Raw genomic sequence first — 19,320 nt, 5'->3', positions numbered from 1 at the left:
ACATCAACAAAACACAGAAATGAGAAGCTCAGACTTCGCCTTAGCCACCAAGCTGGCCAGTTCAATTTATCTTTATAAATACTTTTTTTAAGGGTGAGGGGGGGGGGGGATGTCATGTCCCCTCACTCTCCTTATGTAAGCATATACGCATAAGAGTAAGCGCCACAGATCCGGTCGCTTTCGCCAAATGTTCTTCCTCTGATGCCTTAACACCTGGCAGTAGAACTCGCAATTGATGGTCTGGCTTCTGGGGACGAATTCTCAATGCACAATGTCGAAAAAGGCAATGAGCGTGCACTTGGTCGAGGTGTGGACCTGCCTCGCCTTTTTTGGTCATGGAGATGATGGGCTCTTCCACTGCGAAGACTGTCAATTTGTCTCAGGGTCGTGCCTGGAAGGGTGGGTCATCCACGGCTTCGACAAGGTGTTCATTCTGCTCCTGGGTAGCAACATGGCGCACATTCAGAACAGCTAGGATGTTCCGTATGACACACCTATAACAGCAGCAATGTTGTGTATGGTTCTCCGACGATCATCCATCATGCACCGGTTTCAGCTCATCAAAGGTCTTCCTGAATGTCTTTCAGTGATGTTCTTCTGCGCGTGCAGTGCACTTGCCATTCAGAACTTCTCAAAAAAGAGCCCTTGAAGCATCGCCGTCAACTTGCCGAATCATGTCAAATATCTCTGTGGCAATTTGCACAGTTTCACATTTTCTCAGACTCGGTAACGCACAGCTCCCAGTGTACACAGGACGATGCCTTTTGGCACACTGACCCGTGAACGCCAGTGCACACTGTGACTGTGCGTGGAGCCTTGTGCTGCCATCTGTTGGCAGGTTACAAAACTATTCTCGAACATTTTGATACCACCTCGTAAAACCAGTAACACAATGTCACTCACTCATGACAAACCGTTGTGGAGTTTTCTGCTGCCTGATTGATGAGCGCAGATAAAAGAATGTGTGTAAATAGTTTTGGTTTCTAGAGTATCATCATCATCATCATCATTGTCCTCATCAACGTGACAATAGGCTGTGCTGACTACGCTGCCAATCTCTCTCTCTCTCACACACACACACCAGTGACTCATCCACTTTAGAGCTGCTCTGAATACAGTTTTTCAGTGCACACATCATAGAGTGAGGGCGTTATTACAAGGTTCAGCATTTTTGAGGATCATGTAGATGAAAACGGATTATTATGCAGCATCTAATCATTACTATTAAACAATAAATAATTAATTATTAAAATACACTTTTATAAAATGTACTATTAAAAAACACATTATATATTGACATTATATATATTATTTCAGGATTCGGCCTAAAATGTTAATGTCACGTGAGTTGCTTCCATTCAGTTTGTACTTATTACAATGATAAAACCCTCACATCAGGACAGCAGTCAAAACGACCACATCGAGATATGACTGGGGAACGTGGAAATTTGCATTACACAGTCACGTGTGTTCACAAACCGACATCTGTGTAGTCAAAAGGATTTTGGAATGGAGAAGAGACACCAGCTTTTAATTCAGTTTTGGGAGAACCAGAGTCCCAGAGGCAGTCTGAAAACTAGATATTACAATAATGAAAGTATTATGAACGGCATCCATTTTCATTTCGTGTCTCATGAAGTGTTCTTTTTTTAATATATATATATATATATATATATATATATATATATATATATATATATATATATATATATATATATATATATACTAGACTAGACCTGGGATGGAGTAAAAAAAAACACTAAAATGGCCGATCAAGACAGAAATGCTCTATATAGACAAAAATACTGGGACACCGGTTTTGTTTTTCCTCCAAGCCAAATTTGGTTTCTGTTGGAGACACAATGATAAAGTATGTCTTTGGATCCAGTAGTATTGAATCTTCCCTTGACTTGAACTAGAAGACTCAAAGCTATTCCAGCATGATAATGCCCTGGTGCACAAAGCAAGCTCCAAGAAGACATGGGTTGGAGTGGAAGAGCTTGAGTGAGCTCTGACCTCAACCCTATTGACTTTACTAATGCCCTTGTGTGTGAATGAGCGCAGATCTGCACAAGTACACTATAAAATCTATTGGAGCATCTCCTATAGAAGAGTGGAGGTTATTATAACAGTAAATAGGGACTAGATGTGGAATAGGAAGTTAAAAAAAGGACATGTATCTTATGGTTGTGTGTCGACAACCTTTTGTCTGTATAGTGTAAATCCACAGAGGAGCATCTGCAAAATAGGAAATTGCCCCATGTGCATTTAAAATACTGTTTGAGATCCAATTTATGAACTGCAAGTCGATGTTCATTTCTTAAGCTTGTGTGCAGGATAGAGCGTGATCTAGACCTTACCAATCCATTATCTTATGTAGTCCACACCGTCTGACATTCAACCACAGGCGGAAAAAAAGTATGACTACATAAAAAAAGGCACACATTTAAAAATAACTACGACTGGTTGACATTTTCTCCCAAACCTCAGTGTAACAGTTGTTACGGCATCTTGCAAAATGTAGACCAAGCATTACATTAATACATGTTTGTTAGATAAGGCTAGCAAAATGTCTAATCTCATCACCCTGTAGAATGGTTACTGTTTTAATTCTCCTTTTATATATACAGTACAGACCAAAAGTTTATATATATTATATATACAGTACAGACCAAAAGTTTATATATATTATATATACAGTACAGACCAAAAGTTTATATATATTATATATACAGTACAGACCAAAAGTTTATATATATTATATATACAGTACAGACCAAAAGTTTATATATATTATATATACAGTACAGACCAAAAGTTTGGACACACCTTCTCATTCAAAGAGTTTTCTTTATTTTCATGACTATGAAAATTGTAGATTCACACTGAAGGCATCAAAACTATGAATGAACACATGTGGAATTATATATGGAATTATATACATAACAAAAAAGTGTGAAACAACTGAAAAATGTCATATTGTAGGTTCTTCAAAGTAGCCACCTTTTGCTTTGATTACTGCTTTGCACACTCTTGGCATTCTCTTGATGAGCTTCAAGAGGTAGTCACCTGAAATGGTCTTCCAACAGTCTTGAAGGAGTTCCCCGAGAGATGCTTGGCACTTGTTGGCCCTTTTGCCTTCACTCTGCGGTCCAGCTCACCCCTAAACCATCTCGATTGGGTTCAGGTCCGGTGACTGTGGAGGCCAGGTCATCTATATATATATGTGTGTGTGTGTGTGTGTGTGTGTGTGTGTGTGTGTGTGTGTGTGTGTGTGTGTGTGTGTGTAAAGCAATGTAAAGTCAGCACAGCGTAATTTGCTGCTAAGAGAGTCTGTTTGCACTGCAGACAAGTTGTAGGAACCAAAGACAATGAATTTCCAGTCACAGGCTTCTGCTGACTGCAAACACATTTTATCAATGAATTTTTTTTTTGTGCCTTTTTTTGGGTTGTGGTTGTGAAAAATCTTGAGTAAAGTGTGTCGGTTCGCACAGTGCCTGACTTTGATTCTCACACACGTTTCTTTAGTCAGGTCTGTGAGTAAGTCGTACATGACTCATCGGTTTAACACAACCTGAAAGTTTGACAGCTTCAATTTCAGATCAGTAAGATGTGCTAATGATGACGCCGATTGGATGCCACAGGTTAGCTAGCAACTTTGCCTTCAAACTAGTTCATTTTCTGCGGCAGTGTGACACAGAGGAGTGAATTTTCTCCCAAATTAAGTATTGCAGATGAAATCTAATTGGTTTTGGCCTGATGATCAGATGTGGCACGTGTATCCTGCCTTTTTTTTTTTTTTTTTGCAGTTTGATGACCGATTTAGTTTTACTTGAAGTTTAAAATTCTCAATTTGACACAAACATGTATAGAGATGTACTGAAGAAAAAAGCTTTCCGAAGACTTGCGCTTTAACATGCATATTAAATTAAGTTCAACTATACATAATATATAGATAGATACAGATAAGTTTAACTTTATACGATAGTACAGGTACAATTAGGCAGGTGCAATTGTGCAATTCAACTAATTGTGCAAATGTATGTGTACAGCATGTTATTTATATATATATATATATATATATATATATATATATATATATATATATATATATATATATATATAAAGTAAATAATAGAAGTACATCAAATGAATGTAAAGGCTCTGACAGTAAAAAACGTGCATGAGCTGTTGAGCAGGTACACTTAGAATATATATGAACATATACGAGAAGTTATATTAGTACACTATGTGTAGAGAATGTAGGATAAAAAAAAATGCACAATATAAGATATGTACAAAAGTTGTACATGGTGTATATACAGAGGATAGATATTAGTATAATCTAGGATATACAATGTATTATATACAGGAGAAATGAATGGAAAGATTGAAAAGAATAAAGCTATTATCAACAGAATATTTGTCCAGAATGTGAATTGTTCATATGATTTAATTAATAATTCAGTTACATATATGATGATAATATAACGTACCATAACCAAAACAAGTAAGTGTTTGTCTCTGTACTAAACGATTCACAGCCTTGTGGTTGGGAACTTCTGCTTAAACATGTTTCTAGCTGCCACATACTGGAAATTTGTTAAAATCCTACCCTGAAATAACCAATTTCTGTAGCAGTTTTTCATTAGATGTTTGGGTAGATTTTTGACTAAACCATCGCAAATTGTGTGCTGTAGGAAAAAAAGACAAAAAGGGACTGCACAGGTGCCTTGTAGCTCGCTGGTGTGAGTGCAGGATGCAAATCAGAACATCCGAGGCATGAATTTGTTGTTCAACAGAGACACTTGGGATAAAAGGAAATTTGCCTAAATGGGAGTTTTACAGCTAGCGAGGTAAAAAAGAAAAAAAAAAAAACAGTCGGCGGCTCTAAAGCGACAGCTGGGAAGTAGGTCGCTGATGAGATGCGGAGCTGCCAGATGTTGATTCAACTCTTTGCTCTGTCTGTTCTTATGCTATATTTCTCCATATTTTTCTCTCTCTCTCTGCTTAATGTTTGCAAATGAAGACGATGATGATTTTTCTCCTTTCTTTTTTTTTCAGGTTTAAGCGGGAGCCCTGCCGATATCGAAAGCAGAAAAGTAGTGTTTGGACAGAACTTTATACCTCCGAAAAAGCCAAAAACATTTCTTCAATTAGTATGGGAAGCGTTACAAGACGTAACGTTGATCATCCTAGAAGTGGCAGCCATAATTTCATTAGGCCTTTCTTTTTATAGACCTCCAGATTCACATGAAAATAGTAAGCCCCTTTTTAATTTTCAATGTGACATAATGGATGATTTGTATATTACAATTTTGTCGAAAGCGGTGTTTTTTTTTGTTGTGTTTTTTGTAATGCGAGTTTTGTGTGTGTGTAGATTGCGGTGAAGCGGCAGGAGGTGTGGAAGATGAGGGCGAGTCCGAGGCAGGATGGATCGAGGGAGCAGCCATCCTCCTCTCTGTAATCTGTGTGGTGCTAGTGACTGCCTTTAACGACTGGAGTAAGGAGAAGCAGTTCCGTGGCTTACAGAGCCGCATTGAACAAGAGCAGAAGTTTACAGTGGTGCGCGCCGGGCAAGTCATTCAGATCCCCGTGGCTGAGATTGTAGTCGGGGATATTGCACAAATCAAATACGGTACGCGTGGAAGCGATGCAAAGAGGCGGAAACTTTCCATGGGAACTTCATTTGGGGAATTTTGGAAATGGTCCAGTTTGGACTGTTTCGATAATTTGGAATGTACGATAATTTATGGGAATTAATTATACATTTGGGGAATTTCATATATTCAAAAATAAATATAAACGTTTTGTTTAATCATAAGCTGACAAGCATGCAAACTAATACAGATTTTTTTCAAATGGCATTTCTGTTGTATAATTTTGTTTTTTTGCAAAATGCATGCGATTGATGAATGTGCAGGGGATAAATTCAGCAACAAAAAAAATTATTGTAGGATAATCTCGTTTAGAACAACTAGATTTACTGCAAATGTTGTTTTAGAGATTATCCTGCAAGGGTTTTTTCCCCAACTATATTTAAGTTTCCTGTTGTAGGCTAACCTGCACTTTTGTACATTCCCAGTTATATATTCCCGTTAATTCCCATGGAAAGTTACCAGTCTTGAAAATTGCTGGAATTTTGCAACCCTGGTTGTAATAAAATTTAATACATGTGTCTGTGTGTGGTGGGAGGAGCATCATACTAAATTAGCCAATCACAGGCTTCTATGATTTGACCTATGTGGAAGAGGGTGGATAGCACTTTCTTTTGAGTGTGTCACATGTCTCAAAGTATGTTGGGCGAGAGCTGGCTGAACTATGAAGCATTTAGGTGTTCCATTCTCAATAACTTTGTTGTTGTTGTGCAGGTGACCTCTTACCTGCCGACGGCATTCTCATCCAAGGGAACGATCTAAAAATCGACGAGAGCTCTCTGACAGGAGAATCAGACCACGTGAAGAAGCTGCTGGATAAAGATCCTATGCTGTTATCAGGTACGAAGCATTCAGTGCTGTTGCTAAACTACTAGTCACGGTGGTAATTAACATATCAAGCTGTTTTTTGGCTTCTAAATAAATCAGCAACTCTGCATTTTAAAGTTCACGCACACCTCCGGTGGAGAGTCTGACAGATCAAACCACAGGATTACAAAATCCAGAGGTTTAGATAATCGTTGACACACACCACTTTTGTGTTTTTTGCAAAACAGTAGTTCCTTGTTTGGTTACGTGTTTGGTCATTTTGGATGTTTGGGGTCATCTTCGTGCTAAGAGATCCAGGTGCAACCTTAGAGATGACCTGTCATTCTTTTGGCATTATTACTTGACACATGGTTTCATCATGTCCTTACTTTATATTATTCATATTTCAGATGTTTTAATAACCAGCCCATATACATGACCAGGTGTAAATTTATACCTACTGATCAGGCATTAGCATTATGACCACCTCTGTTTTTGTACCAGTGACACACTGTTAAACTAGCACTAGAAATCTACCTTTTTTTTAATTTTTTATTTTTTTTTTTTTTTTTTTTATGAGCGTATTTAAAATCTAGCTTTCTCCAATTTAGTTTAATCAGCTTGGTTCCAGGAGTTTATAGTTTTGCGAAATGTGACAAAACCACAAAACTATCTATTTTGACCACTGTTCCATCGTTGCATGTTGACAAGTCACTTTGGGGGCGAATGAATGGCACCAGATTCCGAAAAGGACAAAGCCAGTCACGTCTCGCCCCAGGCATAACCTCACTGAGCGTGTTATGTATATCAGGATATCCAATAGGGGTTAGGCGATATGGGAAAAGTAAATATCATATCACAGAATCTCCACAGTACACACTATGTATTACAGAGTAGTGTTCAGATAATGAATTCTTTTTTTTTATTTTAATCTGTATAAATTGTTATATTGTAGTATATCTCTGATGACAGGACTTGCAAAATTGTTATTAGCCAGTCATATGGACTAGCATTATGTATTATTATGTCTAGGAGTATTAATATATCCGGGCAATAATGTATCATGTATGTGCAAATAAAGGATTTATAGTGTTTAAAGAAAATGCACATACTTTATTACACACATTTACCAAGTTTTTCTTGTCATTATTAACATATATATGTATATTCTGTCAAATGTATATTTATCTATTTATTTGTATAAAAAAAGCCCTGTTTTTCGATCTGATGGTTGAACACTATGTGATCCAAGGAAAGCTAGTTACTCTACTGATGGACAGGAATGAGATCTTTCTGTGCTTCAAATGCCTGACACATTTAATCCATGAAAAATTTCTGTCCCAGTTTATAGAAGTTCCTCAGATTAAATTGGCCCAGTTTTCCATTTTAAAGTATCAGATACATTTTCCATGTGAAGGTAAATAACACAATCAGGCAGCTGAAGTTCTGAAACATTAATGACTCTGATAACCTGCGTGAGCTCTATAGGAAAAGCTGTCACGTGAGAACAAAGGCCCTTCGCTTTACAATCAAATCTTCTTTTGCCTCATGGAAGCAAGCTCCAGAGAGAGATGTTGTTTTTCTGTTTCTTTCTATCATGGACATCGTAAGATGAAGCAGCTGCTTCAATCCGACTTCGCTTCATTGTGGAAGGAGACACAATCCCAGAGCTCTCAGCGCTTTATAAATAGCAGCTTCTTTGGGTCATTTAGTCCGACAGACAACCCATATTTAGATGCCACTTACGCAGAAATTAAACACTGTATGTTTGTTTGTGTGTGCAAAGCTTTGTGTTTATTGTACTTTCGACCAAATGGCATGCCCTCACCCGTCCGTCCTCTTGTGTACAGGTACCCATGTCATGGAGGGCTCTGGAAAAATGGTCGTCACTGCCATCGGAGTCAACTCCCAGACCGGAATCATTTTCACGTTACTAGGGGCCGGGGAAGACGAAGAAGAGGAAGAAAAGGAGGAAAAGAAGAAGGAAAAAGAGAGGAAGAAAGAGAAGAAAAGTATGCCGTCTCTATTACTTGGTGTCCTTTTAGTCTCTCTGGCAGTCGGAAACGTTTTAAAATAGATCAGCCATGTTGTTCTTTGGCCTTTATGCATGTAGAGGCAGCCGCAGCGGTGCTCTCCAAAGAAAAACTGTTATCTAATTTGGGCGTGTCTTCTCTGTAAGGGTGAGAATGCGCAATATCTGCTGCACATACACACACACACACCCACACACAGCTAACCGGACTGCACTAATGCCTGACATACTGCAGGTTAGAGTAATGTTTGCTTTATTTCCTGCTCAGTCAGGCTCACTCGCCGAAGACAAACACCGTGGCACCTAGTCTCAGGCCATTTGGACTTGCAGCCATATCCGTGAAGTGCTAGACACCAGGGTTGCCAGAACAAATATTACAAATACATTTTCATAAAATTTGCATATTTAAAAAAAACAACACAACAAAAGACCTTTACATTTGAATATTTAAAGCAAGGAGAACTTTTTTTCTTTTAAACAGCATATCACAAGGTCTCAGCAGCAGTCTTTCGCCAGTTGGGTGTTAATATTGTACTTTAAATGTGATTGCGTTTTAGTATTTATTTATGCAAGCAAGGCTAAATAATATCCAGTCTATATTTTCTTACAGGAATATAAACAAATTCAGGTTTGTGAATTCGGCAGAACTTAGGCTTTGTTGCAGGTTGAATGATTTGTATTTTATTTATTTTATTATTTATTATTATAGTATATAATATATAATATATATATATATATATATATATATAAAATTCTTTTTTTTTTCCAAGCAATTTTTGCTCGTTTCTTTTCGCAAAGCATTTTCTGTTTTTTTGTCATTTACATTGCATTTATTCTCATTTTGTCATCCCCTTTGAAAGAAAATTGTAGGAGAAATGCAGCATAATACGGCACCCCTTCCGCACAAATGAGCACATTTGATTCATAGTAACACAAATTCCAAGGGGTTTAAGGGAATATGGCGGCACTAGCAGGTACCAGATGGTGTGTAGTACGACGTTATTTACATTATATCGGCTATTAATCGTTTCAATTGAAACATGGCGATCGATATGTGATGTTCTATGCTCTGGGTGTAGGTAGCCTTCGTTTCAAAATCACAGAACTTGAAAACTGGATCACATCAGCTAATTATTATTGCTATTGTTTGATTCTTATTTATCTAGATGCTTCAAATTAAATATTTATTTATCTGGGGTTTTTTCTGTGCAGCAGAAGAAATTTATAATGAGCTGCATTAGTCTGTGTTTGTTATTGCCATTGCCAATCAGCAGGGACCAAATGGGCTAATTTTATTGTTTGTTTTTTTTTGTTTTGTTCCTTAGTTTCTCCTTAGCTTCTCATATTCCCAGTTTAGCATATGGCAAGGATTTCTGCCCCATTAGCCAACAGCTTTTAATAATAAATGTCAGCAACCTCCTGTCCTCGTGTGTTAGCAGTTGCAGTGACTGCTCCTAGACCTTTTAGCAGCTCAGCAAAGCCCATGTTTTTGTTCATCGAACGTACAGGTGACCAGGTGTACAGGTGCTGCATGTGTGCACATGGGCTTGTCTGTGGCCTGGCCGAAGATTTTCATCCTGAATTAAGGGCCCATCCCACATCTGGTTTTGTTGCAGTTGTTATACAATACTAAGCGCTCTCTCTCTCTCTCTCTCTCTCTCTCTCTCTCTCTCTCTCTCACACACACTCACTCACTCACACTCATTCTATTAAATTAAATAAATAATTTAAAAAAACCTTTTGCATAATTGGAAACGCGTTTAAATGGATGCAGCAGAATAATCTCAGGCACAGCGTGGGACTGTTAAATAAGTTTCCGAGCATTTCTGATGTGCTCTTTCTCTCTGCAGACAAAAAGCAAGATGGCTCTGTGGAGAACAGAAAGAAAGGTGAGTAACCCTATTGACTTAACTGCATAATGAGCCGCATATTGGCTTAGCTGGCAATCTCTGAGGTGCTGCAGCTTGCGGTAAAGCCATTGCCTTAACCCATTAATTCTATTGGATAGTCATTAATGCTGCCCCGCTTGGACTCGTGTGCGTGCAGTGCTTTGCGATTTACAGCGTGCGTCCAGTTCAGTTTCGCTTTATTGGTATGATTCTTTAAAAACAGACGGAAAAACAGACAGAATTCCTCCTTCCTGTGCTAAATGAAATAAATGTAGCACTATATATACAATATATATACAATATATATACAATATATTAATAAATATAATTATATCATTAATAAAATATAAATATACAATAATGTAGAGTGTCACGCATAAAATCAAAACAGCACGTGGCATCAGTGATTCGCCTTTAGAGGTCGCTCTCATAACGGTAGCGGAGCAGAAGCTGGAAAGACAATCGATATGGATCGTGGCCGATCGTTTCAGCAAGCTATCTGTGCCGATTAACCTGGTCGTCTTCTAATAATGAAAAGCTCAATGTCCCTCAAGCTTCCAAACTTTTGCACAGCTCTACTCTACCTTAGTTAAGTAAATTACATATTTGCACCTAATTGGATCTGAAATAGAGGATCTGCCACAGGAACGCTTTAATTCATTCTGTTTATGGATGCATTAATCGACCTCTGGTTTCACTTTTTAGACATTACATTTACTGGAAGATCCAAAAAAAAGCAAGGCAATACTGATGTCCAACATAGATTTTATAAAGTCATGCACTCCTACATTTTCCTACGTCATGTACACGCAACGAGCAGGTGTTTTACATGATAAAAAAACAGCAAACTGTTACCGGTTTAGAAGCACGTAAACGGTCGCATGTCCGAGCGAACAGAGCCTTGCACAAGTTCTGATAACAGGGAGCCTGTTTTGTGGTGTTTAGTCTAGATTTGATAGCGAAGCAGAGTTTGGGTGTTTACTCGCTCTTCCACGCTTGCCAGAAATGAGGTCTAATACCTTAGACTAGGATTACAGCCCTGCGCAGAGTGAAGGTTTTTTTTATTCTTCCCCAGGACAGGACCAGCATGACGAGCACATTCCAGTCTTTATATCTTTTGACTGCAGGCTGTACTTGAACTGTGAAGGACTGAGCACGTTGCCCAGGGTGTTACAGATATCACAGATGTGTGTGTGTGTGTGTGTATGGAGCGTTCGGTGCATTGGCATGCTGATTTTACCACAGAATGAAAGAGTGTGAACTTGTGTAATAGATACAGCAATACTGTATGAGTGTATATGGGATTCTCAAACTGATTAAAGTTTGGTGGTTACTGTGGTTTACATTTTTTAAACGTATAGCAAAACTGGTAGCAAAACTAAATTCACCATTTAGAAATGTATCTATAATCAGATCGTCGGTGAGATGCCCTCGTTTTCTTGTACCCTTTCCACTTGCATGAACATGGCCTTTTCGCTTTCCTACACTCATTCCCTCCCACAGAGTATGAGACCCATTGTACTGTATCTGGTGGTCCCAAGATGCACAGCTGGATCCGAACCTAAAGCCCATTCAAGCAGCCACATAAGTGAAAAGGAGGTTTTAAACAAAAGAGAGGGAAGTGAAAACCGAAGTAAAATGTGATTTCCAGTCACCAGCAGGAGCGTGAGAACGTGGACAGGATGTTAGCTTTTGGAGACTGCATAACGGCACACTGCAATTTTTAGCTCGTTCAAAGCACTTGCTCGGTTTCGTCTGTATTATGGAGACTTGCATCAACATCTACTAAAGAGACCAAAAAGGAAACTGGACTCTAAAACCGCACACCATGCAGACATTCTACTTCAGGGTTTAAGCCAGAATACAAATATGGATGTTTTGGAGCAGTAAATAAAAACAGCTATAGGTAGTAACTAGTGATCGACCAAAAAGGGTTTTTCTGTGGCTGATGCCGATATTTAAAACAGGGCAGCAAATATTTTCGGGTAAAAACTGACCCAAGCAAGTGATGACTGAGTAAAGAAGGAACCCAGAGATACTTGTTGTCATTTTTGCTCTTGTCTTTGCAATTTAGCAGACATGATTTAAAAAAAAAAGCTACACGGATCGGTTAGTGATGATCTCGGCAGGTGTAAATGCTGCTCGCTTTATACATTCAAAGTTCTAGCTCTTCCGGTTTCCCTGCACAATCGACCGATTAATAACAAAAATTCTAGAAATCTGCCCGATGAATTGGCCAGTCAATCAATCAGTTAAACTCTAGTGGTAACTGTAATTCTGAAATTGTAATTGTTCGTACCTACATTAAATATGGCCAAAATAAAGTCGGTAACATGACCGTTAAGACTTGAATATAAATCTCCCTAAATGCCTTTGTATGCTATAAATTTACAATTTCCCTCAGATGTTCAAAAGTATTTGTATCCCTGTGTTTAGCTAAAGCCCAGGATGGAGCTGCGATGGAAATGCAGCCCCTGAACAGTGACGAAGGGGCCGACGCGGAGGAGAAACGCAAAGCCAACTTGCCCAAAAAAGAGAAATCTGTTCTTCAGGGGAAACTGACTAAACTAGCAGTACAAATCGGCAAAGCAGGTCAGAGCATTTTAATTCTCGTTCTAATTGACTTAACACACATCCTCTACATTTGGCTGGTTATTTATTTTTTTTGACGCTAACATTGTTTTCAGTTGCACTACATGCTTTTGGGTGCATCGCCGGTTTAAGGTTGTGCTTATCTCGTCTCTGTGCAGGTCTGGTGATGTCTGCCATCACAGTCATAATCCTGGTAGTGTTGTTTATAGTGAACACCTTTTGGATACAAGGCATTTCATGGGAGAAAAACTGCACACCCATATACATCCAGTATTTCGTCAAGTTCTTCATCATCGGCGTCACCGTCCTGGTGGTGGCTGTCCCTGAGGGTCTGCCTCTTGCCGTCACTATTTCACTGGCTTACTCCGTCAAAGTATGTCCCGCTTCATAAAACAGCCGCATAGCCAGATCATTAACCTGCACACACACATTCATGCTATTAAAAAAATTACTTACCACAGGTGTTAGTGACTGTTTACACAATTATATGAGAACAGATTATCTGTAATCTTGTCGTCGCTCTCTGTCTGATCCTGAATCGTCCCCACATTCCCATCCCCACCACCTCTTTTTTATTTTAATTTTAAAACATTTATTTATTTATTTTTTTTAGAAAATGATGAAGGACAACAATTTAGTGAGGCATTTAGATGCCTGCGAAACCATGGGCAACGCTACTGCCATCTGTTCGGATAAGACAGGAACTCTGACCATGAACAGGATGACTGTGGTGCAGGCTTACATCGCAGACCAGCACTACAGGAAGGTCCCTGAGCCGGAAGTAATCCCTGCCAGCATTCTGGACCTGCTCATCCTGGGTATCAGCGTCAACAGTGCATACACCACCAAGATCATGGTGAGTGCACCTGCATCCATCATGCACTGCATTTGTGCCTCTTTCAGTTATTCATTACATATCTTGCACAGAAGTTTTGGTAGGCAAGTATTTTTTAACAGTGTGTGTGTGTGTGTGTGTGTGTATATACCACTAAATTTATCATTTTCTTTTTGCTTTTCTTTTTTTATCTTCCTGCCCCAGTCTCCAGAGAAGGAAGGGGGTCTATGTCGTCAAGTGGGCAACAAAACCGAATGTGCCTTGCTTGGCTTTGTGTTGGACCTAAAAAAAGATTACCAAGCAATCCGCAACGAGATCCCCGAGGAGAAGCTCTATAAAGTTTACACTTTCAACTCTGTCAGGAAATCCATGAGCACCGTGCTGAAGAATGCTGATGGAAGCTTCCGGATGTTCAGCAAAGGAGCCTCGGAAATTCTGCTTAAAAAGTAGGCATCTCTTAAACTTATCAAAATGTCATTTTCTTTTGGGATCGCGTCATTGCACTCACAGAGCACATCAGAGGCTTTCATTTATATTTTTTTTCTTTTAACATTAACACTTACTAAAATTTTTGTTTGTCATTCCGCTGTTTCCTCACTGATTTGCCTCCTGTGATGCTCGTCCCCTGTTTAGATGTTATAAGATCCTTACAGCGAATGGTGAGACCAAAGTGTTTCGGCCCAGAGACAGGGACGACATGGTGAAGAAAGTGATCGAGCCCATGGCCTCTGAAGGCCTGAGGACAATATGCCTGGCCTACAGAGACTTCCCCGCTTCAGAAGGAGAACCCGATTGGGAAAACGAGGCCGATATACTCAGCAGGCTCACCTGTTTGTGCGTGGTGGGCATCGAGGACCCCGTCAGACCCGAAGTACGACCCAGAGTTTGATTACCGAGTCGTTAGCTGCAGCTGTTTTGTTTTCTTTTAGCACATGCTGATGGTGAATAGAGTTTAGAGAGATGCGTCATCTGACCCAGTTCTCTCCATCAGGTCCCCGATGCTATTAGAAAGTGCCAGCGTGCCGGGATCACAGTACGCATGGTCACCGGGGACAACATCAACACAGCTCGCGCCATAGCAAGCAAATGTGGCATCCTGCAGCCTGGAGACGATTTCCTGTGCCTGGAAGGTAAAGAATTCAACCGGCGGATACGCAACGAAAAAGGAGAGGTAAGGAAAGCCACAAACTGCAAAAATTGAACAGATTTAAGATCTCTTTTTGAGTCGTGATGGCCATGATGTGCTCGTTTTTATAGATCGAACAGGAGCGGATCGATAAAATATGGCCTAAACTCCGAGTCCTGGCCAGATCCTCTCCGACTGACAAGCACACGTTAGTTAAAGGTATGATTTAATTGTATTTTTTGCATTGTTTTGTGAGCCAGGGTGAACTATATAATTATAATAATGCTACTGCACAGACTTACAAAAGATTTATTTTCAGGTATCATTGACAGCACCATTTTAGAACAGAGACAAGTTGTAGCTGTAACAGGAGACGGTACAAACGACGGCCCTGCACTGAAAAAGGCCGATGTCGGATTTGCTATGGTAAACACTGTACAATCATTTCAACAAACAAATGCTTAGAGCGTCTCCGGGCACTTGTAGATGCAGACCTTTCATCTTTCTCTCCTTCGTTGTTCTCAGGGCATCGCAGGCACCGATGTAGCTAAAGAAGCCTCGGACATCATTCTTACTGACGACAACTTCTCCAGCATCGTCAGAGCGGTCATGTGGGGTCGCAACGTCTACGACAGCATCTCCAAATTCCTGCAGTTTCAGCTCACTGTCAATGTAGTGGCCGTGATCGTGGCCTTCACTGGAGCTTGCATCACACAGGTATTCAAATGTGTGAGGGATTTTTAAACAGGACAGACAGGACATTTATCAGAATTAGAATCGGAATACTTTATTGATCCCATAGGGAAATTGGGAAATTGGTTGCAGCTGCTCACAGTAAAGGATTAAAATACAAATAAATATACATATTAAGGTTTATATTAAGTGAAATGAAATGTGCAGCAACATGAATTGGAATTTTGTAGCAGCAGTGAAAAACAGATGGCAGAAAAGTCAGTACCAATGGCCAGGATAATAATCAAAACTCCTCCAGACATCATCGTTTTAAAGGGAGCACGACTTAGAGTTTATCAACTTACTTGTCTAAGCTAAAAAGATTATTGTTATATTAAAAAACACTAATTTACAAAACGTTTGAATAGATAGCATGAGCAACCGCAACAAGCGGCCGTCTGGGTCGGCGCCTGCACAACACGCTTATGATTTATAATTAAACCGAGCAACTCTGAACAAATTGGTTATTAGTTTGAGACAGCAGCAGCAGATTATGTTTCCACATGGGACAAACCAGGTTAAAACTAGAACAGACTGATGAGCACAAAGCTGATATGGCATCTTCTTGGAACTTCAGTGTAACTGTGTCAAGTTTCATAGATAATACTTTGGCCTGTGACAGTCTAATCTTCTTGAGAAAGTTTAATGAGTGCAGGTTTTCCTTTTAGTCAAGCACACACCACACATAAGCCAAAACCAATGAAAAGCTGAACTTATACCAGACCTTTGCAGATGCACCTGGACACTGATTTAGATTAATGACAATGAATGTAATTATTTGGGAAATTGAACATGTTTTATAAGAATGATAACTAGAGGTCGACCGATAGCTGGGTTAGATCGTACTTGCCTAACCAATTAATCACCAGATTAGTTTTTAAAATGGATACTGGTTAAAAAAAAACAAATGACACTCTATGTAAAATAGTACTGAACATTCTTATGAAAATAAAAAATCGGAATTGCGTCATGAAAATCTACTTAATTGAAGAAAATAAGATTTCAAACTGAAACAAAAAGTAACACTCAAATATTTACATACAATTTTTATTTTTTTATACAAAATTAATAAAAGACACTTCAAATAAACAGTATGTGACATCAGACATCTAATCTAAACTATTTTCCAGCTTGTTTCCTCCTTTTCGGATTCATCAGTCTGATTCTATATGGTTTAATGTTTTTGTGTTTTTAGTGTTTCTTGTGAACATTTTTCTGATTTGTTAGATTATTTTTGTTAATCCTGGAAAATGATTGGCATATCAGAATTCATGTTAAGAGCAACATGTACAATCTACTCTTATTAGTGACGCTAACACGTGTTTTTTCAAGTTCTAGGTAATACAGCAACGCAACAGTATGATCGCTTTTAAAAATGATGTAAGATTAGTGTATTTTATTGTGCTGATGGTTTCGAGAGAAAGAATTTTTAGTTAAATATTAATAAGGGATGTCCTGAGATTCTGCATTCATGTGATTTTATTCATTTAAAAAAAATGTTCCCTGTTCCTCAGGATTCTCCTTTAAAAGCAGTTCAGATGTTGTGGGTAAATCTGATCATGGACACCTTTGCCTCATTGGCTTTGGCCACCGAGCCTCCCACAGAGTCTCTTTTACTGAGGAAGCCATATGGCCGCAACAAACCCCTCATCTCCAGAACCATGATGAAGAACATTCTGGGCCATGCCGTTTACCAGCTCACAGTCATCTTCACCCTGTTGTTTGCAGGTGCGAAATAACAACAATTTAAACTAAAGGCCAAAAATGCACATTAGTGTTGCTGGAAATTTATTTATTTTTTGTTAAGAAAATAATAAAAAACTGACATATATATGTACTATGAACTATATGAACTGACTATATTTGTATTTGCATTTTGATGTAATATGTCAATTAAATGCAATGGGTATAATTCTGACACATTGCAATTTCAGTAATAAAAATGTCAATTTTCCTAATAAGGAAATAAATGACTTGTTCATTTTAAGAGACCCGTCTTATTTTCTCTTGTATATTTAGTATCGCTCTTTAATGAAACAGTACTTCTCATCCGATTAATCTGTAGAATACTCGATTTATTAAATAATTGATATCTTTGTTTATTTGACAGATTTATTTATTTAGTTGGGTCTTGTTTGTATTTGGCTAAAGATTGTGTGCGCAATCATTTTTTTCTGGTCTTTATCGCATATTGCTATGATTTTACACAGGAATCTGCTCCTACACCAGTTCACATCGCTCGATTTATCCGCCTTGTGCTTTTTCTCAGGCGAAAGGTTGTTCGACATAGACAGCGGCCGAAACGCCCCTCTCCACGCACCCTCCTCTGAACACTACACCATTGTCTTCAACACCTTTGTGCTGATGCAGCTATTCAACGAAATCAATGCCCGCAAGATCCACGGCGAGAGAAACGTCTTCGACGGCATCTTCAACAACCTTATCTTCTGCTCCATTGTCTTTGGCACATTCATCATCCAGGTAAGCACCAATCAAAATGAAGACGACCGAATTCAGTAAACGTTAATGGCGCCAACATGATCCGTTTCGTTTTCAGATCGTCATCGTGCAGTTTGGCGGCAAGCCGTTCAGCTGTGTGGGTCTCACCATTGACCAGTGGCTCTGGTGCGTTTTTCTAGGCTGTGGCTGTCTGCTTTGGGGTCAGGTAAGACCACAGCTATTTAAATATCACACTTTAGTGTTGGATGTTTCTAAAATTGTCCAAAAGAACATCAAAATGTCAATTTGACACGTTTCAGGTGAAGCAGCTACGTTTTAATTATGCGACTGTTGAGCACTGCCCTCTGGTGGACACAACCTGTAGTAAAATCTAAGGGCTGATAAGAGGGAAAATTTTATATCGATAAATCAACAAACGTACATTTTTTGAGTCAGAAAAGCAGATCTTTATTTACGTTGTTCTTGTTTATGGTGGCATTTTGATTCGACCTTTAAGCAAGCAGCTAACTGTAACTTTAAAGCACTGAATAGCCCAGAGATCTCCAACCGCTGGGCCGTGGATTATTTGGCACTAGGCCACACAAAAATAATAAAAAAATTTACGTTTATATTTTATTGTATTTTTTTTTTTTTTATTTTTATGGTGAGTTACATTTTCCTTAAAGGTCAACAGATTCTTTTTTTTTTTTAAATCGGACTTTGCAAAGAAAGATGGCCATTTTCAACGTGACTGTTTGGATTTATATAAAATGGTAATACTAAAGTAAGATTTAAACGTCCCTTTTATTAACTTATTTATTTATTAACTTAAAACTGAAGTTAATAAATGCTTTAGATTTTTTGTTTGTTGTTTCCACATTTACTACTAAATAAAAAAAAAAAGTTAATTAAAATGTTATCTGTTAACTTTAGTTAATGCACTATGAACAGGAATAAGCAAGTCAAATCAAACAGCACATTGTGTCCGTGATTTCGCTCTAGAGGTCGCGCATGTACTGCACAATGACATCAGACTTTCTCAGGTGCTCCAGGAAAAACTATTGGTATGGATTTTTGCCGATTAATTGGCAAAACCGATGAATCGGCCGACCTCTAATTTTCATTATATATGTATTTAAATAAATAATTAAATCACACAATATGTATAATAGTAATATTTCTGGGGCCATGGAAAATGTATCTTGCATGAA

At 38.7% G+C, this 19,320-nt stretch overlaps 1 protein-coding gene across 3 annotated transcripts in view; it reads left to right on the top strand.

The window, feature by feature from the left end:
* Nucleotides 1-19,320, top strand: part of atp2b1a (ATPase plasma membrane Ca2+ transporting 1a) — a 44,611-nt gene that overhangs the window by 16,052 nt on the left and 9,239 nt on the right. For all 3 annotated transcript variants that reach the window (XM_046873043.1, XM_046873042.1, XM_046873044.1), the window contains exons 3-19: nt 5,065-5,262; nt 5,381-5,638; nt 6,372-6,497; nt 8,315-8,476; nt 10,347-10,385; nt 12,822-12,977; nt 13,136-13,350; nt 13,591-13,833; nt 14,017-14,258; nt 14,446-14,683; nt 14,804-14,983; nt 15,070-15,157; nt 15,258-15,364; nt 15,464-15,655; nt 17,185-17,398; nt 17,940-18,151; nt 18,228-18,335. In XM_046873043.1, coding sequence (XP_046728999.1) covers nt 5,065-5,262; nt 5,381-5,638; nt 6,372-6,497; nt 8,315-8,476; nt 10,347-10,385; nt 12,822-12,977; nt 13,136-13,350; nt 13,591-13,833; nt 14,017-14,258; nt 14,446-14,683; nt 14,804-14,983; nt 15,070-15,157; nt 15,258-15,364; nt 15,464-15,655; nt 17,185-17,398; nt 17,940-18,151; nt 18,228-18,335 — 2,978 coding nt within the window. The remainder of the gene's footprint in view (nt 1-5,064; nt 5,263-5,380; nt 5,639-6,371; nt 6,498-8,314; nt 8,477-10,346; nt 10,386-12,821; nt 12,978-13,135; nt 13,351-13,590; nt 13,834-14,016; nt 14,259-14,445; nt 14,684-14,803; nt 14,984-15,069; nt 15,158-15,257; nt 15,365-15,463; nt 15,656-17,184; nt 17,399-17,939; nt 18,152-18,227; nt 18,336-19,320) is intronic.

Source organism: Silurus meridionalis, chromosome 18 (assembly GCF_014805685.1).
Source record: "Silurus meridionalis isolate SWU-2019-XX chromosome 18, ASM1480568v1, whole genome shotgun sequence".
In the NCBI taxonomy this organism is placed as follows: domain Eukaryota; kingdom Metazoa; phylum Chordata; class Actinopteri; order Siluriformes; family Siluridae; genus Silurus; species Silurus meridionalis.
Note: the sequence above shows the minus strand (reverse complement) of the source record. Positions and strands in the feature narration are given on the sequence as shown.